This window comes from Pogoniulus pusillus, chromosome 40 (genome assembly GCF_015220805.1).
Source record: "Pogoniulus pusillus isolate bPogPus1 chromosome 40, bPogPus1.pri, whole genome shotgun sequence".
Taxonomy (NCBI): domain Eukaryota; kingdom Metazoa; phylum Chordata; class Aves; order Piciformes; family Lybiidae; genus Pogoniulus; species Pogoniulus pusillus.
In genome coordinates, this window is record NC_087303.1 from 2289345 (window position 1) to 2316296 (window position 26952).

At 60.0% G+C, this 26952-nt stretch overlaps 1 protein-coding gene across 1 annotated transcript; it reads right to left on the bottom strand.

The window, feature by feature from the left end:
- Positions 1-870: 870 nt before the first annotated feature.
- Positions 871-26277, bottom strand: PIP4K2B (phosphatidylinositol-5-phosphate 4-kinase type 2 beta). Its single transcript, XM_064174521.1, has 10 exons — positions 26052-26277; positions 14187-14284; positions 13159-13255; positions 10767-10919; positions 9902-10048; positions 8995-9033; positions 7194-7307; positions 3722-3980; positions 3335-3438; positions 871-1837 (listed from the first exon to the last, which is right to left on the bottom strand). Exons 1-10 carry the CDS (start codon positions 26226-26228, stop codon positions 1757-1759), a joined length of 1269 nt encoding a protein of 422 aa, XP_064030591.1. The 5' UTR covers positions 26229-26277; the 3' UTR covers positions 871-1756.
- Between the last annotated feature and the right edge of the window lie 675 nt (positions 26278-26952).

The following is a 26952-nucleotide window of genomic DNA, read 5'->3' on the forward strand; positions in this document are numbered from 1 at the left end:
GAGAGAGAAAGGAGGAGAGGAGAGGAGAGGAGAGGAGAGAGAAAGGAGGAGAGGAGAGGAGAGAGAAAGGAGGAGAGGAGAGGAGAGAGAAAGGAGGAGAGGAGAGGAGAGAGAAAGGAGGAGAGGAGAGGAGAGAGAAAGGAGGAGAGGAGAGGAGAGAGAAAGGAGGAGAGGAGAGGAGAGAGAAAGGAGGAGAGGAGAGGAGAGAGAAAGGAGGAGAGGAGAGGAGAGAGAAAGGAGGAGAGGAGAGGAGAGAGAAAGGAGGAGAGGAGAGGAGAGAGAAAGGAGGAGAGGAGAGGAGAGAGAAAGGAGGAGAGGAGAGGAGAGAGAAAGGAGGAGAGGAGAGGAGAGAGAAAGGAGGAGAGGAGAGGAGAGAGAAAGGAGGAGAGGAGAGGAGAGAGAAAGGAGGAGAGGAGAGGAGAGAGAAAGGAGGAGAGGAGAGGAGAGAGAAAGGAGGAGAGGAGAGGAGAGAGAAAGGAGGAGAGGAGAGGAGAGAGAAAGGAGGAGAGGAGAGGAGAGAGAAAGGAGGAGAGGAGAGGAGAGAGAAAGGAGGAGAGGAGAGGAGAGAGAAAGGAGGAGAGGAGAGGAGAGAGAAAGGAGGAGAGGAGAGGAGAGAGAAAGGAGGAGAGGAGAGGAGAGAGAAAGGAGGAGAGGAGAGGAGAGAGAAAGGAGGAGAGGAGAGGAGAGAGAAAGGAGGAGAGGAGAGGAGAGAGAAAGGAGGAGAGGAGAGGAGAGGAGAGGAGAGGAGAGGAGAGGAGAGGAGAGGAGAGGAGAGGAGAGGAGAGGAGAGGAGAGGAGAGGAGAGGAGAGGAGAGGAGAGGAGAGGAGAGGAGAGGAGAGGAGAGGAGAGGAGAGGAGAGGAGAGGAGAGGAGAGGAGAGGAGAGGAGAGGAGAGGAGAGGAGAGGAGAGGAGAGGAGAGGAGAGGAGAGGAGAGGAGAGGAGAGGAGAGGAGAGGAGAGGGAAGAAAGGGAAGAAAGGGAAGAAAGGGAAGAAAGGGAAGAAAGGGAAGAAAGGGAAGAAAGGGAAGAAAGGGAAGAAAGGGAAGAAAGGGAAGAAAGGGAAGAAAGGGAAGAAAGGGAAGAAAGGGAAGAAAGGGAAGAAAGGGAAGAAAGGGAAGAAAGGGAAGAGAGGAGAAAGAGTGAAAGAGGAGAGAAAACAAAGAAGGGCTTTCTGGTCTTAAAACCAAAGGAAACCAACCCCAGGAGCGGTAGCTTGTGGCCATCAGGCACTGCTGCCGCTGCCTGTCCCCCCCCAGCACTGCTCACCCTTCAGGCCAGCACCACATCTGTGGGTGGGGATGAGGGGAGGGCGAGAGGGAGAGGAGGAGGAGGAGGAGAGGGTGGTTTAGAAAGAGCAGTGCTGAAAGAATGCACTTAGCTTGGGTTTTAAAAAGCCCTCCCAAAAACCCCCACGGCTGTTTGGGCACTTCTGTAACATAAAAACTCCACTTCCTCCACCTGGCTCAAGTGGACTGCTGGAGGCTGCACCTAGAATGAGGTCTGGTTTTCTTTCCCCGTCGGCTGTCGTGGTTGTTGTGGTGTCTCTGAAGCGTCACACCAGTGCCACACGCAGGCTGGACCCTGGCACTCTCACATCCCCACCCACGCACACACACACACACCCCCATGCACACCCCACGTGCTGCTACAGTGTCTGTTTGAGTGTCACAGGCTGCGTTCTCTGTCTGGAAGTAAGCCCTCCTCCTCCTCCTCCTCCTCTTCCTCTTCTTCTTCATCTCTGGCTGAAGGCTGCAGACTATGTCAGGATGTTGGAGATAAATTCGTTGAAGCGTTTCGAGTACTGCTCGGGGTTGACAGTGGAGATCTCTGCCCCAGCCTGCAAGGCAGAGGGGGGAGGGGAGTCACAACCCAGCCCCCTGCATGGGCACAGCCTGCCCTGCACCACCACCCAGCCCCTGCATGGGCACAGCCTGCCCTGCACCACCACCCAGCCCCTGCATGGGCAGAGCCTGCCCTGCACCACCACCCAGCCCCTGCATGGGCACAGCCTGCCCTGCACCACCACTCAGCCCCCTGCATGGGCACAGCCTGCCCTGCACCACCACCCAGCCCCCTGCATGGGCACAGCCTGCCCTGCACCACCACTCAGCCCCCTGCATGGGCACAGCCTGCCCTGCACCACCACCCATCCCCCTGCATGGGCACAGCCTGCCCTGCACCACCACCCAGCCCCCTGCATGGGCACAGCCTGTCCTGCACCACCACCCAGCCCCTGCATGGGCACAGCCTGCCCTGCACCACCACTCAGCCCCCTGCATGGGCACAGCCTGTCCTGCACCACCACTCAGCCCCCTGCATGGGCACAGCCTGCCCTGCACCACCACCCAGCCCCCTGAATGGGCACAGCCTGTCCTGCACCACCACCCAGCCCCTGCATGGGCACAGCCTGCCCTGCACCACCCAGCCCCTGCATGGGCACAGCCTGCCCTGCACCACCACCCAGCCCCTGCATGGGCACAGCCTGCCCTGCACCACCCAGCCCCTGCATGGGCACAGCCTGCCCTGCACCACCAGAGGGTGGAGAAGGGAGGACAGGCAGGGAGTGGGCATGGGAGGATGGAATTTGGGGTCTCCTGGAGCGGCTCAGAGCACAGACTGAGGAAGCTGAGGGGGTGCAGCCTGCAGAGAAGGCTCCAGGGGCAGCTGAGAGCTGCTGCCAGTGCCTGGAGGGAGCCTGCAGGGAGGCTGCAGAGAGACTTCTGCTGAGGGGGTCTGGAGCCAGCCCAAGGGGGAATGGTTTGGAGCTGAGACAGAGCAGGCTGAGAGTGGAGCTGAGGAAGGAGTTGCTGAGTGTGAGGGTGGTGAGAGCCTGGCCCAGGCTGCCCAGGGAGGCTGTGGCTGCCTCCTGCTTGGGGCTGTTGAGGGCCAAGGCTGGATGAGGCCTGGAGCAGCTGAGCCTTGCTGAATGCCAGAACCAAGCAGGCTGGAAGAGAGCTCCAATCTCAGCCAGTCCAACCTAGCACCCAGCCCCAGCCAACCCACCAGAGCATGGCACTAAGTGTCCCAGCCAGTCTGAGAGCTATGGTGGGGAGGTTGGAGCAGCTCAGCTCTGAGCTCACTTCCAACCCAATCCATCCTGGGATTCTCTGATCCCCAAGGTCCTTCCCAAGCCTCCCTATGAAACCTTTGTCTCAGCCGAGCAGAGCAGGAAGCCTTTTCCTGAGCCAGGCACCCAGGGAAGAGCTTTTCTTAGGCAGTGGCAGCAAAATCAGTGTCAGAGGAGTCACCATCAGACACCTGCAGGCTGAGCCACAGCCCCAGTGCCCCCCAAGCCCCCTGGTCCCGGGGTGGGGGGCAGGGGCAGGCTCCTTACCCCATGCTTCACTGTCTTGGCAGCGTGAGCAGCTTTCTTCTTGGCGTCGTAGGGCGTCAGGATGTCTATGATGGCCATGAAGTACACCTCCTTCCTGGGGGCACCTAGCAAGGCAAGAGAGCTGCTAGCACAGCCCAGCCCAGCTGCCCTCATCCTCCTCGGGCAGCAGCAGCAGCAGCAGCACCTGGCAGGGGCTAGCAGAGGGAAGCAGAGCAGAGAACGACGGCGAAGGGCATCCCGGAGGCATCCCGAGCACCACCTCCAGCCACTCCAGCTCCCAAGAAGCCAGAGGGAGACACTTGGGCAGGGGCTTTCTGCTTCCCCCCACATCATTTCAGACCCTTCCTCTGCCCTCCAGGCCTTCTCCAGGGCCATTGCTCCACTCACTGTCATGGCTCTTCATGGCATAGACATCCATGGAAGGGTCGAACTCCCCCGGGCCGAAGAAGCGAGGGTAGTTGAGGAGGTTGCCAGGGCTGTCAGGGGGGGTGCCATAGGAGGAGATGGGGTTGCCTCCCAGCCCATCATTTTCACACTCCTCATCCTCTGCACGGTCCTCCACTTCCATCTCTTCCTGCTCTGCTCGGTCCACATCGTGGATGCCAACCAGCAAGCTGTAGTCCATGATCTTCAGCTGGGCTAAAAACTGGGAGAGGGAGAAAGAGAGGAGTGAGGCCAGCAGCAAGCAGGTGAGAGCAGAAATGCTCAGCCCTGCCCTTAAACCCTTCTCAGGCACTACAGAATCAACACCAGCAGCAAGGTGTAGACCATAACCTTCAGTTGAGCTAAATGCTGGGAGAGAAAGAGAGGAGTGAGGCCAGCAGCAAGCAGGTGAGAGCAGAAGGGCTCAGCCCTGCCCCTAAACCCTTCTCAGGCACCACAGATTCAACACCAGGGATGCCAAGCACCAAGCTGTAGTCCATGACCTTCATCTGAGCTAAAAGCTGGGAGAGAAAGTAGACAGATGAGAGCAGAAATGCTCAGCCTTGACCCTAAACCTTCTCAGGCACCACAGAATCAACACCAGGGATGCCAAGCAGCAAGCTGTAGACCATAACCTTCAGCTGAGCTAAATGCTGGGAGAGAAAGAGAGGAGTGAGGCCAGCAGAAAGCAGGTGAGAGCAGAAGGGCTCAGCCCTGCCCCTAAACCCTTCTCAGGCACTACAGAATCAACACCAGGGATGCCAAGCAGCAAGCTGTAGTTCATGATCTTGATGAGTGAGGCCAGCAGCAGGCAGGTGAGAGCAGAAGGGCTCAGCCCTGCCTCTAAACCCTTCTCAGGCACTACAGAATCAACACCAGCAGCAAGGTGTAGACCATAACCTTCAGCTGAGCTAAATGCTGGGAGAGAAAGAGAGGAGTGAGGCCAGCAGCAAGCAGGTGAGAGCAGAAGGGCTCAGCCCTGCCCCTAAACCCTTCTCAGGCACCACAGAATCAACACCAGCAGCAGGCAGGTGAGAGCAGAAATGCTCAGTCCTGCCCCTAAACCCTTCTCAGGCACCACAGAATCAAGACCAGGGATGCCAAGCAGCAAGCTGTAGTCCATGACCTTCAGCTGAGCTAAAAGCTGGGAGAGAAAGAGAGGAGAGAGGCCAGCAGCAAGCAGGTGAGAGCAGAAGGGCTCAGTCCTGCCCCTAAACCCTTCTCAGGCACCACAGAATCCACACCAGGGATGCCAAGCAGCAAGCTGTAGTCCATGATCTTGATGAGTGAGGCCAGCAGCAGGCAGATGAGAGCAGAAGTGCTCAGCCCTGTCCCTAAACCCTTCTCAGACACCAGAGAATCCAGAGGTGAGCTCACAGCTCGGTTGCCACCAGCACAGCCCTGCCTTGTCCTTGCTTAGCTGACACTGGACTTGGCTTTTTCATTCACTGTTGCACTCTGAGCCAGAGGCCACAGTCAAGGTCAGAAAGGACCTCAAGGATCCCCTAGCAGGGACACTTTCCACTGAATCAGTGTGGAGCAGAGAGGATCCAGAGCCCTCCCCACACCAAACTCTACCTCCACTGGACCAGTGTGGAGCAGAGAGGATCCAGAGCCCTCCCCAACACCAAACTCTACCTCCACTGGATCAGTGTGGAGCAGAGAGGATCCAGAGCCCTCCCCACACCAAACTCTACCTCCACTGGACCAGTGTGGAGCAGAGAGGATCCAGAGCCCTCCCCAACACCAAACTCTACCTCCACTGGATCAGTGTGGAGCAGAGAGGATCCAGAGCCCTCCCCACACCAAACTCTACCTCCACTGGACCAGCAGTGGAGCAGAGAGGATCCAGAGCCCTCCCCACACCAAACTCTACCTCCACTGGACCAGCAGTGGAGCAGAGAGGATCCAGAGCCCTCCCCAACCCCAAACTCTACCTCCACTGGATCAGTGTGGAGCAGAGAGGATCCAGAGCCCTCCCCACACCAAACTCTACCTCCACTGGATCAGTGTGGAGCAGAGAGGATCCAGAGCCCTCCCCACACCAAACTCTACCTCCACTGGATCAATGTGGAGCAGAGAGGATCCAGAGCCCTCCCCACACCAAACTCTACCTCCACTGGACCAGCAGTGGAGCAGAGAGGATCCAGAGCCCTCCCCACACCAAACTCTACCTCCACTGGACCAGCAGTGGAGCAGAGAGGATCCAGAGCCCTCCCCACACCAAACTCTACCTCCACTGGACCAGCAGTGGAGCAGAGAGGATCCAGAGCCCTCCACAACACCAAACTCTACCTCCACTGGACCAGCAGTGGAGCAGAGAGGATCCAGAGCCCTCCCCACACCAAACTCTACCTCCACTGGACCAGCAGTGGAGCAGAGAGGATCCAGAGCCCTCCCCAACCCCAAACTCTACCTCCACTGGACCAGCTGTGGAGCAGAGAGGATCCAGAGCCCTCCCCAACCCCAAACTCTACCTCCACTGGATCAGTGTGGAGCAGAGAGGATCCAGAGCCCTCCCCACACCAAACTCTACCTCCACTGGATCAGTGTGGAGCAGAGGGGATCCAGAGCCCTCCCCACACCAAACTCTACCTCCACTGGATCAATGTGGAGCAGAGAGGATCCAGAGCCCTCCCCACACCAAACTCTACCTCCACTGGACCAGTGTGGAGCAGAGAGGATCCAGAGCCCTCCCCAACCCCAAACTCTACCTCCACTGGACCAGCAGTGGAGCAGAGAGGATCCAGAGACCTCCCCCACACCAAACTCTACCTCCACTGGATCAGTGTGGAGCAGAGAGGATCCAGAGCCCTCCCAACACCAAACTCTACCTCCACTGGATCAGTGTGGAGCAGAGAGGATCCAGAGACCTCCCCAACCCCAAACTCTACCTCCACTGGACCAGCAGTGGAGCAGAGAGGATCCAGAGCCCTCCCCACACCAAACTCTACCTCCACTGGATCAGTGTAGAGCAGAGAGGATCCAGAGCCCTCCCCACACCAAACTCTACCTCCACTGGACCAGCAGTGGAGCAGAGAGGATCCAGAGCCCTCCCCACACCAAACTCTACCTCCACTGGACCAGCTGTGGAGCAGAGAGCATCCAGAGCCCTCCCCAACACCAAACTCTACCTCCACTGGACCAGCTGTGGAGCAGAGAGCATCCAGAGCCCTCCCCAACACCAAACTCTACCTCCACTGGATCAGTGTAGAGCAGAGAGGATCCAGAGCCCTCCCCACACCAAACTCTACCTCCACTGGACCAGCAGTGGAGCAGAGAGGATCCAGAGCCCTCCCCACACCAAACTCTACCTCCACTGGACCAGCTGTGGAGCAGAGAGCATCCAGAGCCCTCCCCAACACCAAACTCTACCTCCACTGGACCAGCTGTGGAGCAGAGAGCATCCAGAGCCCTCCCCAACACCAAACTCTACCTCCACATCTCGTTTCAGCTTCTCAAGGAAGTTCTTTTTGCTCTCTTCTCCAACGTGCAGCTTCTGCCCCTCATTCAAGAAGTCATTGTCCTTGAAGGTTGGCAGATCCTTGGCCTGCAACAAAAAGCCTGTGTCACACTGCCCCACATCCCTGCTGCTGAGGGACCACTGAGTCACCAGCACCAGAAACTCAACACTGAGCCTGGGGTTGGGGCAGATTGTGCCTCTTTAGAGGCTTCATCCTGGCCACTGAGGTTGGAAATTGAGGATTGAGTATGGGGTTGGCTCAGATTTTGTCCTTAAAGGCTCAATCCTGGCCACTGAGGATGGAAATTGAGGATTGAGTATGGGGTTGGCTCAGATTTTGTCTTTAAAGGCTCAGTCCTGGTCACTGAGGATGGAAATTGAGGATTGAGGGTGGGGTTGGAGCTGATTTTGTCTCTTTAAAAGCTCAATCCTGGCCTCTGAGGGTGAAAATTAAGGATTAAGTGTGAGGTTGGCTCAGATTTGGTCTCTTTGAAGGCTCAATCCTGGCCTCTGAGGCTGGAAATTGAGGATTGAGTATGGGGTTGGCTCAGATTTTGTCTTTAAAGGCTCAGTCCTGGTCACTGAGGATGGAAATTGAGGACTGAGGGTGGGTTTGGCCCTGATTTTGTCTCTTCAAAGGGTGAAATGGATCCATCCTGGCCACTGAGGATGAAAACTGAGGATTGAGTGTGGGATTGGCCCTGATTTTGTCTCTTTAAAGGCTCAATCTAAGCCTCTGAGGACGGAAATTCAGGACTGAGTGTGGGGTTGGCTCAGATTTGTCTCTTTAAAGGCTCAATCCTGGCCTCTGAGGATGGAAACTGAGGACTGAGTGTGAGGTTGGCTCAGATTTGTCTCTTTAAAGGCTCAATCCTGGCCTCTGAGGATGGAAACTGAGGATTGAGAGTGAGGTTGGCTCAGATTTGTCTCTTTAAAGGCTCAATCCTGGCCTCTGAGGATGGAAATTGAGGATTGAGGGTGGGGTTGGCTCAGATTGGTCTCTTTAAAGGCTCAATCCTGGCCTCTGAGGATGGAAACTGAGGATTGAGGGTGGGGTTGGCTCAGATTGGTCTCTTTAAAGGCTCCATCCTGGCGTCTGAGGATGGAAACTGAGGACTGAGTGTGGGACTGGCCCTGATTTTGTCTCTTTAAAGGCTCAATCTATGCCTCTGAGGATGGCAATTCAGGACTGAGTGTGGGGTTGGCTCACTCATTTGAGGTCAGTCTGGAGCAGACCTCCTCTAGAGTCCCAACCAAGTGCACCATAGCCCCAGGAGCTGCTGCTGGCATTCCAACAGCACTTTTCCTGGGCAAAGCTTCCAGGGGCAGGCTTCTTAGTCCTGAATTTCCCCACCAGCACCAGAAACTCAACTTCCAGACCTGCTGAGATACATCCAGAGCCTCAGAGGAGCCTCAGCTGCTGCAAAAGCTGCCTGCTGGCCTGGGCCAGCCTGGTACTCAGGGAGCTATGAGGAACTCCTTCCATGAAAGAGACTCAGGTGAAGGGAGGGGGAAAGGGGTTGGGATTTGTGGGATTGACCCCCCAGGGAGTTCCCTCAACTCTTGGTGGTGCCAACAGACCAGGGCAGGGCAGCACCAGATCTGCACCACCTCCTCCTGAGCAGTTCCTAGGCACAGCCTGCAAGGTAGGGCACAAAGAGGTCACCACTCAGGGCCCAGCTGATGCCCTCTGCTCAGTATCCTCTTGGAAAAGAGATTCCAGCTGCTTCCAAGCACCAGGAGGAAGGAAAAGCTGCCCAGGGCTGGTCCTTACCTTCTCTTTGTCACTTGCTTCCCTGGATACTGTTGAGCCCTGAGGAAAGAAGGAAGCAAAGAGCATTGCTGCACTGTGGGTCACAGCCTCCAGGAGCTCAAAGCCACTCTTGGGACTCCCCCAGGGCAAAGAAAAATCCATTTGGAAAGCAGTGCCCAAAGCCTTTTGCCATGCCCAAGATAGGAAGATGATGATGATGATGATGGTCTGGAGATCTCCCAAACCAGCCTGGGTGTGTCCCTGTGTGCCCTGCCCTAAGTGGTCCTGCTTTGAAGGGATGAAGGATTGGGCTGGATGATCTCTGGAGGTCCCTTCCAACCCTTCCCACCAAGACAGAGCTGCAGATCTCCCTGGGGGGGTTTGGGCTGCTTGGGACAGGTGAATGGAGCAAGAGCTGAGCCTCAAGAGAATCACAGAACCAGGCAGGGTTGGAAGGGAGCACAAGGAGCAGGCAGTGCCAACCCCCCCCTGCCATGCCCAGGGACACCCTACCCTAGAGCAGGCTGCACACAGCCTCAGCCAGCCTGGCCTCAAACACCTCCAGCCATGGGGCCTCAACCACCTCCCTGGGCAACCCATTCCAGCCTCTCACCACTCTCCTGCTCAACAACTTCCTCCTCACTTCCAGCCTGACTTTCCCCACCTCCAGCTCTGCTCCATCCCCCCCACTCCTGCCACTCCCTCACAGCCTCAAAAGTCCCTCCCCAGCTGTTTTGTTTTGTTTTAGACACTGGAAGGCCACAATAAAGCCACAACCTTTAGCCCCATCCCAACCCTTCTCCCTCCCCCAAAAATCCAACCCCCCAGAACAAACAAAAAGCAAAGCCCAGGGCCCTTTGGCAAGCAGATGTTACAAAGAGCAGCTCCCAGGCAGCTGGCACAGGAGCTGCCAGCTGCAGGGCCTCACCTTCAGGTCGTATTTCCTGTGCACAGTCAGCCTGTGGCTGAAGACATTCCTGGTGACCACCAGGTAGGTTTCCACTCCATCCACTGTGAGCCTGTACATGCCCAGGAACTGGGGCAGCAGGGTGTTGCCATGGCACTCCACTATGAACTGGAGGAGAGGAGGGCAGAGAAAGGCACCAAGGTCACACAAAGGCCACATCTAAGAGAAGAGAAGCTCAGCAGAAGAGGTGAGAGGTCCTGGTGACCACCATGGAGATTTCCACTCCATCCATGGTGAGCCTGTATGTGCCCAGGAACTGGGGCAGCAGGGTCCTGCCCTGGCACTCCACTATGAACTGGAGGAGAGGAGGGCAGAGAAAGGCACCAAGGTCATACAGAGGCCATATCTAAGAGAAGAGAAGCTCAGCAGAAGAGGTGAGAGGCAGGGAGGAGGTGAGAGGTCCTGGTGACCACCATGGAGGCTTCCACTCCATCCATGGTGAGCCTGTACGTGCCCAGGAACTGGGGCAGCAGGGTCCTGCCCTGGCACTCCACTATGAACTGGAGGAGAGCAGGGCAGAGAAAGGCACCAAGGTCACATCTAAGAGTCCAACACCAACCCCCCCATGGCCCTGCTCCAGCCTTCTGAGCATCTTTATGGCCTCCTCTGGACACATCCATGTCCTCCTTTAGTGCTGGGGTGGGGGCCAAGCTCCAGAACTGCACACAGCTCCTGCAGGTGAGACCCTCAGGAGAGCAGAGCCAAGGCAGCGAATCCCCCCCCAGCAACCCCCGCCTCGGCTTGAGCTGCTTCCCTCCCTCCCCTCCAAGCCCAGAGCTTCTCTGGCACCTCCCTTCCTGCTGCCAGCCTTCCAGACTCACCATACCTGGTGGTACTTCTTTAAGATGTTGTGCATCTCAGCTACATCCTCGCTGGACACTGCCTTGATGACAAACCTCCTGTCGTAGGTGGTGAGGAAGCGAGCGCCGCAGCGGCCCTGCCTGTCGCTGTTCACTGGGGCACTGCGAGTCACCGAGTTCTGGGGGCAGGCAGCAGGCAGGGAGAGAGGGTCAGGAGGAGAGGCAGAGCCAGTGGCAGCTCTGCCTGCAGAAGGAGGGAAGGAAGGAGCAGTGTGGGCAGCAGGAGCAGGGAGGTTCTTGTGCCCCTGTGCTCAGCACTGCTCAAGCCACCCCTGCAGTGCTGTGCCCAGCTCTGGGCTCCTCCATTGCAGAGAGCTGCTGAGGTGCTGGCAGGTGCCCAGAGCAGGGCAGCAAGGCTGGGGAGGGGCCTGGAGCACAGCCCTGTGAGGAGAGGCTGAGGGAGCTGGGGGGGTGCAGCCTGCAGCAGAGGAGGCTCAGGGCAGAGCTGATTGCTGCCTGCAGCTGCCTGCAGGGAGGCTGTAGCCAGGTGGGGTTGGGCTCTGCTGCCAGGCAGGCAGGGCCAGAAGAAGGGGCCCCAGGCTGAAGCTGTGGCAGGGCAGGTCTAGGCTGGATGTGAGTAGGAAGTTGTTGGCAGAGAGAGTGATTGGCACTGGAATGGGCTGCCCAGGGTGGTGGTGCAGTGCCCATGGCTGGAGGTGTTGAGGCCAAGGCTGGCTGGGGCACTGAGTGCCATGGTGTGGTTGGTTGGGCAGGGCTGGGTGCCAGGTTGGGCTGGCTGAGCTTGGAGCTCTCTGCCAGCCTGCTGGGTTCTGGGGTTCTATGCCAGGAAGCAGGGGAGACCTGAGGGGGCTGCTAGGTGAGAGCTGAGCTGAGATGGGAGTGAGAGAGAGTTGGGGCTGGAGAGGAGAAGGCTCCTGGGAGACCTCAGAGCTGCATTTTGATGTCTGAAAGGGACCTCCAGGAAGGGCTTGGGGCAATGGTTTGAAACTGGGGCAGGGCAGATGTAAGCTCAACCCTTACTTGACTCTAGCAAGGCCTGGGCTAAGCCATGGCCCTCAGCACCACAGCTCTGCCTCACTGAAACACCTCCAGGGATGGGCACTCAGACACCTGCCTGGGCAGCCTGTGCCAGGCTGTGAGGTCGCCAGGGATGAGGCCTCAACCACTGCCCTGGGCAGCCTGTGCCAGTGTCTCCCCAACCTCATTGGTGCAAATCTTCCTCCTGATGGCCAACCTAAACCTCCCCCAAACCTCCCCTGCACCCTCCTGTAGGTGCCCTCCACCCCAGCCTCATTTTCTTTGCAGCTGCTCAGCACTGGCTCATTGGTACCCTCCAGCTCTGCATCCATCTGCTGCTTCTCCTCCTGCAGAGGTGGGCACAAGCCAAGCTCAGGAGGTTCAACAAGACCAAGGGCAAGGTCCTGCAGCTGGGTGGAGGCAATGCCAAGCACAAATGCAGGCTGGGCAGTGCCAGGCTGGAGAGCAGCCCTGAGGAGAGGCACTTGGGGGTGCTGCTGGAGGAGAAGCTCAGCAGGAGCCAGCAGTGTGCACTTGCAGCCCAGAGAGCCAACCAGAGCCTGGGCTGCAGCAGCAGCAGTGTGGCCAGCAGGGCCAGGGAGGGGATTCTCCTCCTCTGCTCTGCTGAGACCCCACCTGGAGTCCTGCATCCAGCTCTGGAGCCCCTGGGCCAAGAGGGCTGTGGAGATGCTGGAGAGTGTCCAGAGCAGGGCCAGGAGGATGCTCAGAGGCTGCAGCAGCTCTGCTGTGAGCACAGACACAAAGAGTTGGGGCTGTGCAGTCTGGAGCAGAGGAGGCTCTCAGGGGACCTTCTTGTGGCCTGCCAGGGTCTGAAGGGGGCTCCAAAAAAGCTGGGGAGGGACTTTTGAGGCTGTGAGGGAGTGGCAGGACTGGGGGGGATGGAGCAAAGCTGGAGGTGGGGAGAGTGAGGCTGGAGGTGAGGAGGAAGTTGTTGAGCAGGAGAGTGGTGAGAGCCTGGCAGGGGTTGCCCAGGGAGGGGGTTGAGGCCCCATGGCTGGAGGTGTTTGAGGCCAGGCTGGCTGAGGCTGTGTGCAGCCTGCTCTAGGGTAGGGTGTCCCTGGGCATGGCAGGGGGGGGTTGGCACTGCCTGCTCCTCGTGCTCCCTTCCAACCCTGCCTGGTTCTATAACTCTAATGCCAGCTTTTAGAAGCTCTCTGCAGCAAGAACCATCTCCTCCTCCTGCAGCTGCTTGGCAGGGCAAGACCAAACTGCACTGCTGTGGGGTGAGGAGGAAAATCCATCCCCAGTGGGATGAGAACCTCACCCAAGTGACCACCTAAGAAGGCTGATGGGAGCTGCTTTGCCAGCTTTAGCCTCGGGTAAAGGGGTGAGGAGGGCCAGGGAGGGGAGGGGCAGTACCTGGTAGTCTTGGTCATCAATGCCAAACCTCTCCCTGAGGTTCCTGAAGACCAGAGGGCAATACTCCTTGAACTTGAAACGACTTGGCAAGTTCTCCCTAGGGCAAAGCAGAGGAGATGATTTCCTGGGCAAGGCTTCAGCCTGTCAAATCCCAACTCCTTCCTCCTCCTCCTCCTCCTCCTCCTCCCACTTGGCTGCTCACAACCCCTCAGGCTATCCAAGCCTCCCTCCTGCTGCCCGCAGCAGCCTCCTGCTGCAAAGTGCTTTCCCTCGGCAGGGTTTCTCTGGATGGCTCACAGGAGTCAGCTGCTGGTGGCAAAGCTCTCAGGAGGCAGCTTTGGCCCCACAGGCTCTCAGGTGAGGGCTCTCTGCCTCCCAGCACAGCCTCAGAGGCTCAGGGCTCCTGGCATGGTGAGAGGGCACAGACTCAGGGGTCCTGGCATGGAGAGAGAGCACAGGCTCAGGGCTCCTGGCATGGAGAGAGGGCACAGACTCAGGGCTCCTGGCATGGAGAGGGCACAGGCTCAGGGCTCCTGGCATGGAGAGAGGGCACAGGCTCAGGGCTCCTGGCATGGTGAGAGGGCACAGGCTCAGGGCTCCTGGCATGGAGAGAGGGCACAGGTTCAGGGCTCCTGGCACTGAGAGAAGGCACAGGCTCAGGGCTCCTGGCATGGTGAGAGGGCACAGGCTCAGGGCTCCTGGCATGGTGAGAGGGCACAGGCTCAGGGCTCCTGGCATGGAGAGAGGGCACAGGCTCAGGGCTCCTGGCACTGAGAGAGAGCACAGGCTCAGGGCTCCTGGCATGGAGAGAGGGCACAGGCTTAGGGCTCCTGGCATGGTGAGAGGGCACAGGCTCAGGGCTCCTGGCACGGTGAGAGGGCACAGGCTCAGGGCTCCTGGCATGGAGAGAGGGCACAGGGTCAGGGCTCCTGGCACAGTGAGAGGGCACAACCCAAAAGGCCTTCAGACCATGCCCAGGCCCAGCAAAGAGAGGAGGAGGAGGAGGAGGTCGGGCAGGTGCTGCTCACTTGTTGAAGAGGTGATTGTCCACCTTGATCTTGCTGTAGGCTTTGAAGTCATCAGGCATTAGCATGACAGGGACGGGGACGTTGCTGAGTTCATTGATCTGTGAAGGAGAAAAGAACCAAGGCTCAGCCCCCTCCTGGTTCCACCCTGCCCTGCGGTCACAGGCTCAGGAGGAGGCCAAATACCCTCAAGAAGCTCTTTGGGAAGCAATGGAACCTGTTAAAGACCTTCAGAGCCGAGCAGGAGGGAGCAGGAGAAGGCTTGGGGTTAGCAGAGCACAGCAGCATCTCGGTCCCCACCCTGGGCTGACTGCTCCCCGAGCCAGCCTCAGCCCTCTCAGCTCCTCCCCAGCCAAGACCCAGCTCAGACAGAACCTGCAGCCCACCCAAGAGCAGATCTCATGCCCTGAAGGCAGCAAACGCTGCACACTCCCTCCCACCCACCCCCCAACCCCAATTCCTGCTACAGATCCACAAGCAAAGCCTCGGAAGGAGCCAGCCAGGAGAGGCTTTGGGCAGCTCTGGTGCAGCACAGCTCCCCCGTGGCTGCTGGTGCTGTGCTTTGCTGCCTCCTGTTGCTTCTCTCCCACCTTCTCCCAGAGGATGAGTCACTCCCCTGGATGCTTTTGCTCCTTAGTCATGTGTGGCAGCCACAGGACCAGGGAGAAGCAGCAGAATGAAGGCTTCAGCTACTCTGGGGCTGGATGCTGCAGGCTCCCCCCAGCAGGGAGCTCGGTGAGAGCAGAAGAGAATTCATCTGCCCCTGAGCTCTTCAGCTGGGGCCAAGCTGCTGCAGGCAAGTCCAAAGCACTCCGAGGGCTCTGCCAGCACTCAAGAGCAGGTCAGGAGGCAGCAGGTGGCTGAGCTGCTTTGCTTCCCTCCTGAGGACAAGCCCAGAGTCATTCACTCCCTCGGCAATCCCAGCCCCAGCTCACCCTGCTGGGATCACAGCCTGGATGTAGGATGCAGCTCCAGCTCAGCTCCATCCCCACCAGCACTCTGCCAAGCAGGCACCACTGGAGAGAAGCAGCCAGCACTGGCAACAGGCAGGGTTTGGCTACCAGTCAGCTCTGGGGCAGGGACTGTTCCCAGCACCAAACCCTTCAGCAGGTCAAAAGGATGCCTGGAAAAGTTCCTGCTGCCTGGGAACAGGCTCCAGGGAAGCAGAGTGCAGCTCTGGGAGTCTCCAGCCCCTGTGTGCAGCAGGACACACAACACAGGGCTGGCACCACCAGGAGCTCCAAGAGCTCTGCCCGACCTTGATGGTTCTGTGGTGGCCCAAGAGCTGCTGCCACATCTCTGAGGAGGAGAGGAGAGGAGGAGGGAAGGAATCAGAGCAGGCAGGAGGTGGAAGGGACCTCTGGAGATGCTCCAGCAGGGCACCCCCAGCAGCTTGCCCAGCAGCACAGTGCCCAGGGGGAGTTGGCAGCTCTGCACACAAGGAGACTCCACAACCTCTCTGGGCAGCCTGCTCCAGACCTCCACCAAGCAACTTTCTCCTCCTGCTCAGGGGGAAGCTCCTGGGTGCCAGTTTGTGCCCCCTGTGCTGTCCCTGGGCACCACTCAGCAGAGTCTGGCCCCAGCCTCTTGCCCCCAACCCTTCAGCTCCTGCTGAGCACTGCTCAGCTGCCCTCTGGGGCTGCTCCTCTGCAGGCTCTCAGCCTCTGCTCCTCACAGAGCTGCTCCAGGCCCCTCAAAGCCTCCCCTGGGCTCCCCCCAGCACTTCTCTGCCTCCCCTGACCTGGGGCAGCCCAGCAGAAGAGAGCCCAGAACTGGAGTGAGTCCCACCCAGCCAAGCTGCCTCCTTCTCCTCCTCTTCCCTCCTGCTCCTCCCCTCCTGGGCTCCACTTTGTGCCCTCTGCTGCTGCTGCAGGGAACCAACTCTGCAGCAGGGATCTGTGCTCCACTCTGGCAGCCCAGGGAGGTCCTCACAGAGCTGCTCCAAACCCCTCAAAGCCTCCCCTGGGCTCCCCCCAGCACTTCTCTGTCCCCCTGGAACTGAGGAGCCCAGACCTGGTCCCACTGCTCCTCATGTGTCCTGCCTGAGGCAGAGCAGAGGGGCAGGAGGAGCTCCCTTGCCCTGCTGCCCACACTCTCCATGCCCCCCACTGGCCCACTGGGGCCTTCCTGGCCACCAGGGCACCTTGCTGGCTCCTGGGGAACTTCTCCACCAGGGCTGCACACTCAGGGAAGCCTCACCCCAGGGACCAAAGGCTTGGCCACTGCTGGCCAGGATGCCCATTCTGCTAGCCCTGCAGCTCAGGGCCAGGCTGCCAGGTGTGCCAGCAGAGCCAGCCAGCCCTTCTCCCTGTGCCAACCAGCTCCTTTGGCAAGACTGAAGCCTGCTGCCTGCTCTGGGAGGGCTGAGGTGGGGGGGGGGTGGGTGTGACCTGTTCCTGCCCTCTCCTGGGCTCCACTTTGTGCCCTCTGCTGCTGCAGGGAACCAATTCTGCAGCAGGGGATCTGTGCTCCACTCTGGCAGGCCCAGGGAGGTGCCAGCTCTGGAGATGTGCATGGAGATGGCTAATTAAAGCAGGAAGCCTTTGATGAGGGCCAGATATTTTCACATCCTTTCTTCCTTCCCTACCAAAGAGGAAGAGGGGAGGGGGGGGGAGGAAGGAGGAAAGAAGAAGAAACCCAACCCAGAGCAGCTCTCACAAACGTCAGCCTGGCAGAAAGGCAGAGCCAAGAGGACTATTTTCAGAGCCAGGCAGCCCACACAGCAGAGCAGCAGCAAGCCAAGTGGCCACCAGGCTGGCTCACAGCAGAGGAGATGCTCCTCAAAGCCCTGCCCCTGCACTTAGTAGCCCTGAGGAGCACCCAAACCTTCCCCAGGTAGTGCTTTGGGGGTGCAGGGAGAAGGCTGCCCCTGAGGGGAATGAGTGCAGCAGGGCAGAGAAATCAGGGGATGGGATGGGATGGGATGGGATGGGATGGGATGGGATGGGATGGGATGGGTTGGAAGGGACCTTAAAGGTCTTCACAGAAGCTTAGAGAGGCTCAGGCTGGAAGGGACCTCAGAGGTCAGCTGCTCCAAGCCCCCTGCCATGGGCAGGGTCAGCTCCCACTTGGCCTCACCCAGCCTGGCCTTGAACACCTCCAAGGATGAGGACTCCACCACCTCCCTGGGCAGCCTGTGCCAGTGCCTGACCACTCCTGCAGGACATAAATCATTGGCTCTGCTGCCCACCTGGGCACTGCTGCCTCCTCTGCAGCTCCTCTCTCACAGCACCCCCAGGGCCCTCTCTGCCTGCCTGCTCTCAGCCACTCTGGCCCCAGCCTGCAGTGCTGCTTGGGGTTGCTGTGGCCAAAGTGCAAAGCTGCAGCTGTGCCCTGATCTTGCCCCTCTCCTCTCCCCTCTCTCCTCACCCCCTTGCCCCTCTCCTCTCCCATCTCTCCTCATCCCTTTGCTCCTCTCCTCTCCCATCTCTCCTCATCCCTTTGCTCCTCTCCTCTCCCATCTCTCCTCATCCCTTTGCTCCTCTCCTCTCCCATCTCTCCTCATCCCTTTGCTCCTCTCCTCTCCCATCTCTCCTCATCCCCTTGCCCCTCTCCTCTCCCATCTCTCCTCATCCCCTTGCCCCTCTCCTCTCCCCTCTCTCCTCATCCCTTTGCTCCTCTCCTCTCCCATCTCTCCTCATCCCTTTGCTCCTCTCCTCTCCCACTTGCCCAGCAGCTCAGCTCAGCTCCAAGGCTTCTCCAGCTCCCCAGCCAGCAGCTCTCCCTTTCCCTTTTCCCCTTCAGCCACCAGAATCCACTTTTTTTGCCTGCAGCCCACCCCTTGCCCCCCTGCAGGGCTGCAGCACCACCACCACCACCACCACCACCACCTCCCCACCTCCTTCTTGCAGCTTTCCTTTCCTGGTCACCTGAATTCATCCCCAGCACAGCTCAGAACCGTTCTGGGTTTGCTCAGCTGCTGCCAATTTTGTCTTTCCCTACCCAATCCCTCCTGCCACAGAAAGCCACATCAATATTCTGTGGCATTCAGGGACAGCTGGGAGAAGGGAAGGGAAGGGCCAGGCAGGATTTGTTGCTTCCAAAGCCTGACTGAAGCCTCCAAGCAGTAATTACCATTAGGAAATTGCTGGGCAAAATGCAGTTTGTTTACTACCAAGCCCCAGCTGATGGTGCAGTGCTGGAATCCTCCTCTCCAGGATCCTCTCCCAACAGGAATTTGCTCAGGGAAATAAAGGAGGAAGAAAAGAATTTGTTTCCTCCTTCCTATCCCCTTTCCATCAGGCCAAAAGGAGCTGGTGGAGGATTAAAGCTTACAGCACTCTGGGGAAGCTCAGGGTTTGTGTCCCAAGCATGAGAAGGATGCAGAGATGCTGGAGGGAGACCAGAGGAGGTCACAAAGGATGAGCCCAGGGCTGGAGCAGCTCTGCTGTGAGCACAGGCTGAGGGAGCTGGGGAGGAGAAGGCTCCAGGGGCAGCTGAGAGCTGCTGCCAGTGCCTGGAGGGAGCCTGCAGGGAGGCTGCAGAGAGACTTCTGCTGAGGGGGTCTGGAGCCTGCAGAGAGACTTCTGCTGAGGGGGTCTGGAGCCAGCCCAAGGGGGAATGGTTTGGAGCTGAGGCAGAGCAGGCTGAGAGTGGAGCTGAGGAAGGAGTTGTTGAGTGTGAGGGTGGTGAGAGCCTGGCCCAGGCTGCCCAGGGAGGCTGTGGCTGCCTCCTGCCTGGGGGTGTTGAGGGCCAGGCTGGAGGAGGCCTTGAGGAACTGAGCCTTGCTGAGAGCCAGAGGTTGGAGCAGCTCAGCTCTGAGCTCCCTTCCACCCTGAGCCATTCTGAGGTTCCCTTGGTTCAAAAAGCAGCTGAGGACTGGAAGGGTTAAACAACCTCCCCATGGCCACAGCAGGCAGAGACTCACAGGAGGGGTTGGGTTGGAAGAGACCTTCAAGATCAGGCAGTGCCAACCTCCTGCCATGGGCAGGGACAGCTCCCACCAGCACAGGGCTGCTCAGGGCCTCATCCAGCCTGGTCTTGAGCATCTCCAGGGAGGTTGTGGAGCACAGAAGCACAGAATGTGATCTTTGATCACATTCTGTGCTTCTGTGCTCCACAGCCTCCCTGGGCAAACCTGTGCCAGGGTCTCACCACCCTCAACCTGTGCCAGGCTCTCACCACCCTCAACCTGTGCCAGGCTCTCCCAACCCTCACTGCTAACAATTTCTTCCTCATCTCCACTCTCACTCTGCCCTCCTCAAGCTTCAGTCCATTCCCTCTCATCCTGGCACTCCCAGACCTTGTCCAAAGTCCCTCCACAGCTCTCCTGCAGCTCCTTCAGGCTGCTCTGAAGTCCCCCTGGAGCCTCACTCTGCCCTCCTCAAGCCTAAAGCCACTCAGGCAGCAGCAGAGCAGGCAGCAGAGCAACCTTCTCCTTGCTCAATTCCTCCTCCTCTCCCCTCCACACCCCAAGAGGCTGCTCTGAGGTCCCCCTGGAGCCTCACTCTGCCCTCCTCAAGCCTAAAGCCACTCAGGCAGCAGCAGAGCAGGCAGCAGAGCAACCTTCTCCTTGCTCAATCTCTCCTCCTCTCCCCTCCACACCCCAAGAGGATGCTCTGAGGTCCCCCTGGAGCCTCACTCTGCCCTCCTCAAGCCTAAAGACACTCAGGCAGCAGCAGAGCAACCTTCTCCTGCTCAATTCCTCCTCCTCTCCCCTCCACACCCCCAAGGGATAAAAAGGGCTCCTGGAATCCACTTTAAGAGCTCCCAGGATGAGCAGGTTGAGCTCCAGCAGCCTCTGTGCTGGGCACCACCATATGCTGCTGCTCTCCAGAGGTCAATTAAAGGCAGAGCAGAGCAGGCAAGTGTTGGAAAGGCCAAAATCCAGAGTGCTGAGGCTGTGCCAGCACCAATTTAGAGGAGCTGAAGACCTGATAGGTGGCAGATGCTGCTCTGGCTGCAGTGAGCAGGGCAACAGCAGAAAGGAAGGCAGCAGAGAAGGGAGAAGCCTGCTGCAAGTCCCAGTGCTGCTACTGCACTTGAATACCAACCAGCAGGGTTTTGTACTGCCTGGCACCACTCCTGAAGGCCCTAGGAGATGGGCTGGAGCCTCTGCAGCCACAGCAGGCTGCCCCAAGGCAACCTGCAGGCAGCCCAAGGAAGGGATGGATGCCTCCCACTTCCACCCAATGGGACCTGGCTCTGCCTGCCCCCTGCCAGCACCCCCCAGAGCTTCAGAGATCCCTTCCAGCCCACCCAGAGAAGCACCCAATGGGATCTGGCTCTGCCTGCCCCCTGCCAGCATCCCCCAGAGCTTCAGAGATCCCTTCCAGCCCACCCAGAGAAGCACCCAATGGGATCTGGCTCTGCCTGCCCCCTGCCAGCACCCCCCAGAGCTTCAGAGATCCCTTCCAGCCCACCCAGAGAAGCACCCAATGGGATCTGGCTCTGACTGCTCCCTGCCAGCACCCCCCAGAGCTTCAGAGATCACTTCCAGCCCACCCAGAGAAGCACCCAATGGGATCTGGCTCTGCCTGCACCCTGCCAGCACCCCCCAGAGCTTCAGAGATCACTTCCAGCCCACCCAGAGAAGCACCCAATGGGATCTGGCTCTGCCTGCCCCCTGCCAGCATCCCCCAGAGCTTCAGAGATCCCTTCCAGCCCACCCAGAGAAGCACCCAATGGGATCTGGCTCTGCCTGCCCCCTGCCAGCACCCCCCAGAGCTTCAGAGATCCCTTCCAGCCCACCCAGAGAAGCACCCAATGGGATCTGGCTCTGACTGCTCCCTGCCAGCACCCCCCAGAGCTTCAGAGATCACTTCCAGCCCACCCAGAGAAGCACCCAATGGGATCTGGCTCTGACTGCTCCCTGCCAGCACCCCCCAGAGCTTCAGAGATCACTTCCAGCCCACCCAGAGAAGCACCCAATGGGATCTGGCTCTGCCTGCACCCTGGCAGCATCCCCCAGAGCTTCAGAGATCACTTCCAGCCCACCCAGAGAAGCACCCAATGGGATCTGGCTCTGCCTGCCCCCTGGCAGCATCCCCCCAGAGCTCCAGGGGTCATTTCCAGCCCACCTGGAGAAGCACCACCAGAGCCTGCACGACCTCAACCCTCCCTTTAGCAGAGGAGGAGCAGGATTCACCTCTCCAGCCAGCCCTGGGATGCCAACACCTCCTGGCACCAGCCCCTGCCCACTGTTTCTATGGTTTCCAGAGCATCACACCAGGCTGCTGTGCTCCTCCTGCTGCTCACTGCCAGATGGCTTCTCCCTTCCACAACCACCACAACTTCCCTCTCCTCCTCACTGGCCAGCTCCCATCCTCAGGGAATTCCACCCTGGAATTCCACCCAGGCCATGGAGCAGCCCTCAGCCAGGAGCTGCATCTCCTCTTCCAGTGCCATGACAACAGCAGAGGCAGAAGAAGCTTCCTCAGGAAGCATCTCCACATGAGGGAGGACTCAGGAATTGCTGCTCCTGCCTGGATAATTTGTCCTCTCCATGGTTTTCCAGCTCAGAAGTGTGAGCAGCAAGGGCAAGAGAGGGGATTCTGCTCTCCTGAGACCCCCAACTCCAATCCTGCCTCCAGTTCTGCTGTCCCCCAGCACAAGGAGGAGGAAGACACAGGGAGATGCTGAAGGAGGAGGGAGGGACAGGGAGATGCTGAAGGAGGAGGAAGGGACAGGGAGATGCTGAAGGAGGAGGGAGGGACAGGGAGATGCTGAAGGAGGGAGGGAGGGACAGGGAGATGCTGAAGGAGGGAGGGAGGGACAGGGAGATGCTGAAGGAGAAGGGAGGGACAGGGAGATGCTGAAGGAGGGAGGGACAGGGAGATGCTGAAGGAGGAGGGAGGGACAGGGAGATACTGAAGGAGGAGGGAGGGACAGAGAGATGCTGAAGGAGGGAGGGAGGGAGAGACAGAGAAATGCTGAAGGAGGGAGGGAGGGACAGGGAGATGCTGAAGGAGGGAGGGAGGGAGAGACAGAGAGATGCTGAAGGAGGAGGGAGGGACAGAGAGATGCTGAAGGAGGAGGGAGGGACAGAGAGATGCTGAAGGAGGAGGGAGGGACAGGGAGATGCTGAAGGAGGGAGGGAGGGACAGGGAGATGCTGAAGGAGGAGGGAGGGACAGGGAGATGCTGAAGGAGGAGGGAGGGACAGGGAGATGCTGAAGGAGGAGGGAGGGACAGGGAGATGCTGAAGGAGGAGGGAGGGACAGGGAGATGCTGAAGGAGGAGGGAGTCACAGGGAGATGCTGAAGGAGGAGGGAGGGACAGGGAGATGCTGAAGGAGGAGGGAGTCACAGGGAGATGCTGAAGGAGGGAGGGAGGGACAGGGAGATGCTGAAGGAGGGAGGGAGGGACAGGGAGATGCTGAAGGAGGAGGGAGTCACAGGGAGATGCTGAAGGAGGGAGGGAGGGACAGGGAGATGCTGAAGGAGGGAGGGAGGGACAGGGAGATGCTGAAGGAGGAGGGAGGGACAGGGAAGTGCTGAAGGAGGGAGGGAGGGACAGGGAGATGCTGAAGGAGGGAGGGAGGGACAGGGAGATGCTGAAGGAGGGAGGGAGGGACAGGGAGATGCTGAAGGAGGAGGGAGGGACAGGGAGATGTTGGATTCTCTAAGCCTCTTCCCAGCCCCTGGCATCTTCTCAGCCCCTTCCCAGCCCCCTCCAGGCACCATCCTGCTCCCTAGCAGCAATCATCTCCCCCATGCTCACCTCTCTCCCCTCCCCACCAGCTCAGCTTTCACCCACACCTCTCAGCTCTGCCTAACTATCTCCCAAAGCTCCCCTGGCCTGCTCCAGTGCCAGTTCCAACTTCCCACAAAGCTACAGGGAGAGAGGGGAAAAAAGAGCAAGCTTCAAAAGGGCCTAATCAGCACCAAGCAACAACTGTCCCTAAGAGACCTCCAGGGCAACCCAGCAGAGTGTTTCTCTCCCCCTCCCTCCCCCAAATCTCCCTTTCAGGGAGCACTGATCAAAAGGCTGAGGCAAGAAATTCCTTCTCCTGCTTCCTGGGCAAGGCTGGGAGCAGGCAGCACTTGGCAGAGGCTCTGAGGCCAGAGGCCAGCCCTGTGTGGCAGCACATTGGGAAGCTCTCACTCCATCCTCAGGGCAGCTCAGGATGCAGCTTCCCCTTTTTGCTTTCCTCTGGTGCTCTGGAGAAAATGAAGCTCCAAACCCCTCTGCCCTCCCCAGGATGCTTCTGCCCTCTCCAGGGGGATGCCTCTGCCCTCTCCAGGATGCTTCTGCCCTCTCCAGGGGGATGCTTCTGCCCTCTCCAGGGGGATGCCTCTGCCCTCTCCTTGGGGATGCTTCTGCCCTCTCCAGGATGCCTCTGCCCTCTCCAGGGGGATGCCTCTGCCCTCTCCAGGGGGATGCCTCTGCCCTCTCCAGGGGGATGCTTCTGCCCTCTCCAGGGGGATGCCTCTGCCCTCTCCAGGGGGATGCTTCTGCCCTCTCCAGGGGGATGCCTCTGCCCTCTCCAGGAGGATGCTTCTGCCCTCTCCAGGGGGATGCCTCTGCCCTCTCCAGGGGGATGCTTCTGCCCTCTCCAGGGGGATGCCTCTGCCCTTTCCAGGAGGATGCTTCTGCCCTCTCCAGGATGCCTCTGCCCTCTCCAGGGGGATGCTTCTGCCCTCTCCAGGGGGATGCTTCTGCCCTCTCCAGGGGGATGCTTCTGCCCTCTCCAGGGGGATGCCTCTGCCCTTTCCAGGAGGATGCTTCTGCCCTCTCCAGGATGCCTCTGCTCTCTCCAGGGGGATGCCTCTGCCCTCTCCAGGGGGATGCTTCTGCCCTCTCCAGGAGGATGCTTCTGCCCTCTCCAGGATGCCTCTGCTCTCTCCAGGGGGATGCCTCTGCCCTCTCCAGGGGGATGCTTCTGCCCTCTCCAGGAGGATGCCTCTGCTCTCTCCAGGGGGATGCCTCTCTAGGAGGCTTCCATCCACTCCTCCTGGGGCTCTCAGCACTCCAAGAATCCCACAGAGGGAGAATCAAGAAGCTTCCTTCAGCAAGGGGAGGAGAGTGAAGCTGCTCTGAGCAGCTGAATCTCTCTCCCAGCAGAGCATCCATGCTCCACAGGCAGGAGAGAGCAGGAGGAAACCAATCCTGCCTGCCAGCCTGAGGTCTGTGTCTGCCATCACAGCCGAGGGAGGAGTTTCCAGAGGAAACATGATGAGGGTTTGCTGCTCCTCCAGAGATGGAGCAGAGCTGAGCCACCACAGGCACCTCCAAGGGAGCCTCTCTGCCAGCTCCCTCCTATGACCTGCACCCACCTCCACCCCGAGAGGCCGAGCCCAGGCTGCAGGGCATGGACAGGGTCTGAGTCCCTGCAGGGCATGGACAGGGTCTGAGGCTCTGCAGGGCATGGACAGGATGTGAGTCTCTGCAGGGTATGGACAGGGTCTGAGTCCCTGCAGGGCATGGACAGGGTCTGAGTCCCTGCAGGGCATGGACAGGGTCTGAGGCTCTGCAGGGCATGGACAGGGTCTGAGTCCCTGCAGAGCATGGACAGGGTCTGAGGCTCTGCAGGGCATGGACAGGGTCTGAGTCCCTGCAGGGCATGAACAGGGTCTGAGTCCCTGCAGGGCATGGACAGGATGTGAGTCCCTGCAGGGCATGGACAGGGTCTGAGTCCCTGCAGGGCATGAACAGGGTCTGAGTCCCTGCAGGGCATGGACAGGGTTTGAGTCCCTGCAGGGCATGGACAGGGTCTGAGGCTCTGCAGGGCATGGACAGGATCTGAGTCCCTGCAGGGCATGAACAGGGTCTGAGTCCCTGCAGGGCATGGACAGGGTCTGAGTCCTGAAGGCAGAGGAGGGAGGGGCAGGGTTGGGCACTCAGAGCCAGAAAGACCTTTGTGTGCTTCAGGATGGAGGGCAGGGGCAGCAGCAGCTGCCCTCAGTTACCCTGCTCACCACTGGGGTGGCACTGTGGCACCTCTGGGTCGTGACACGCAGGAGCCTGCTCACTCAGCCAGGGGTGCAGGGAGTGCCCCCAGGGGAGCCTGTGCCATGGGACAGGGCTGTGGCTGGCACAGCACTGCCCTTAAGGTCCCATGTGCCATAGGACAGGGCTGTGGCTAGCACAGCACTGCCCTTAAGGTCCCATATGCCATAGAACAGGGCTGTGGCTGGCACAGCAGTACCCTTAAGGTCCCATATGGCATAGGACAGGGCTGTGGCTGGCACAGCAGTGCCCTTAAGGTCCCATATGGCATAGGACAGGGCTGTGGCTGGCACAGCACTGCCCTTAAGGTCCCATATGCCATAGAACAGGGCTGTGGCTGGCACAGCAGTACCCTTAAGGTCCCATATGCCACAGGACAGGGCTGTGGCTGGCACAGCAGTGCCCTCAACGTCTCAGGTGCCACAGAGGGGGTGTGCCAGGGAAGCAGCACCCACACAAAGGGATGCCAATGGAAACGGCATCGCTCTCCCTGCCCGGTGCTGGCACCAGGAGCGCCGGGGAAGAGGCGGTGGAGAAGGCGGTGGGGGGGAGAGGAGCGAGGCAGAGGGTGGGCTGGAGGGGCCCGGCGTGGCCTGGCAGACACAGGGCTAGCAGCCCACAAGCGCGATGCCACCTCGGGCATGAGGCAGGCGACGCCTGGGAGGGACCCCCCCCAGAGGCAGGCAGCGAAGCAGAAGCGCCCCGAGGTGAGGATGCTCCGGGCAGAGGCAGCCTCACGGCACGGAGCAGCAGCAGCAGCCCCCGCGGGGACCCTGCTTAAGGGGGCAGGAGGCTGAACGGTGCCGAGCCAGGGCTGCCCTGGGCACGGCCACGGCAAGAGCCAGCTCCGGGGGCGAGAAAAGGCCTTGGCCCGACGGGACGGGGCGAGGGAAGGAAGGGTCCGAGGCGGGGCAGGGCGGGGGCCAGGCGGGCAGCGGGGGGACGGGACCGCGGGCGGCGGCGGGGGCCGGGGGCTCACCGTGTGGTTGGCTCCCCACATGAGGACGCTGAGCAGCGGCTCGGAGGCCCGGAACAGCTTCACCTTCTGGCACACGAAGTGTTTCTTCTTGGTTTTGGTCTTGCTGGCGCTGAGGGCCGAGCCCGGCGTGGCCCCCGCGCTCCCCGCCGACGAGCCCCCCGCGCAGTTCGAGGCCATGGCGGAGCCCGGGACCACCCGGCGGCGGCAGCGGCGGCGGCGGCACCGGGAGCCGAACCGAACCCCCCTACCCCTTCCCCCGGGCTTTCCCCCTACCCCCCACCCCCCCCCCCTACCAGTGCCTCCGCATGGTTCCGCCCGACCCGGCACACCCCCCCCACCCCCCCCTCCCCTCCCGCAGTGGTACTGCCCGCCGCTGTCAGCCCCCGCCCGCCGCCCCGGACCGCCCCGGCCCGCCCCGGCCCGTTAGCTTCTCTCGCTCGCCGTATCCCAACCCCCCCCACCCCCCCCCCCCCCGCGCTGTTGCTGCAGTGGTTCCGTCCCCGCCTCCCTCCCCCCCCCCCCCCTCCGCCCCCGCAGTGGTTCGCTCCACCGCTGAGGAGGAGCCGCCGCGGCCGAGCCCGCTCCGGCCCCGCGCTGAGGAGGCGCCAAGATGGCGGAGGAGGGGAGGGGCGGCTCGTACCATGTCCCCAAGGGGGGGTATGGGGAATAGGGCCGGAGGCTAAGCAGAAAGAGCGCCGCGGCCAGGGCTGGCTCGCTCCGCCTCAACCTGCGGAGGGAACGGGGAGAATCCTGGCGTGGCTCGGGCAGAGAGAGGGAGCAGCGGAGAGCGTTGGGTGAAGGGAAATGGAGCGGGAAATAGGAGTCTCCTTTCCTCCTCCTCCTCTGTCCGCACATGGTCTCGCCCAGCCGGCTTGAGGCGCCCGCCCAGGCCACGCCCCGC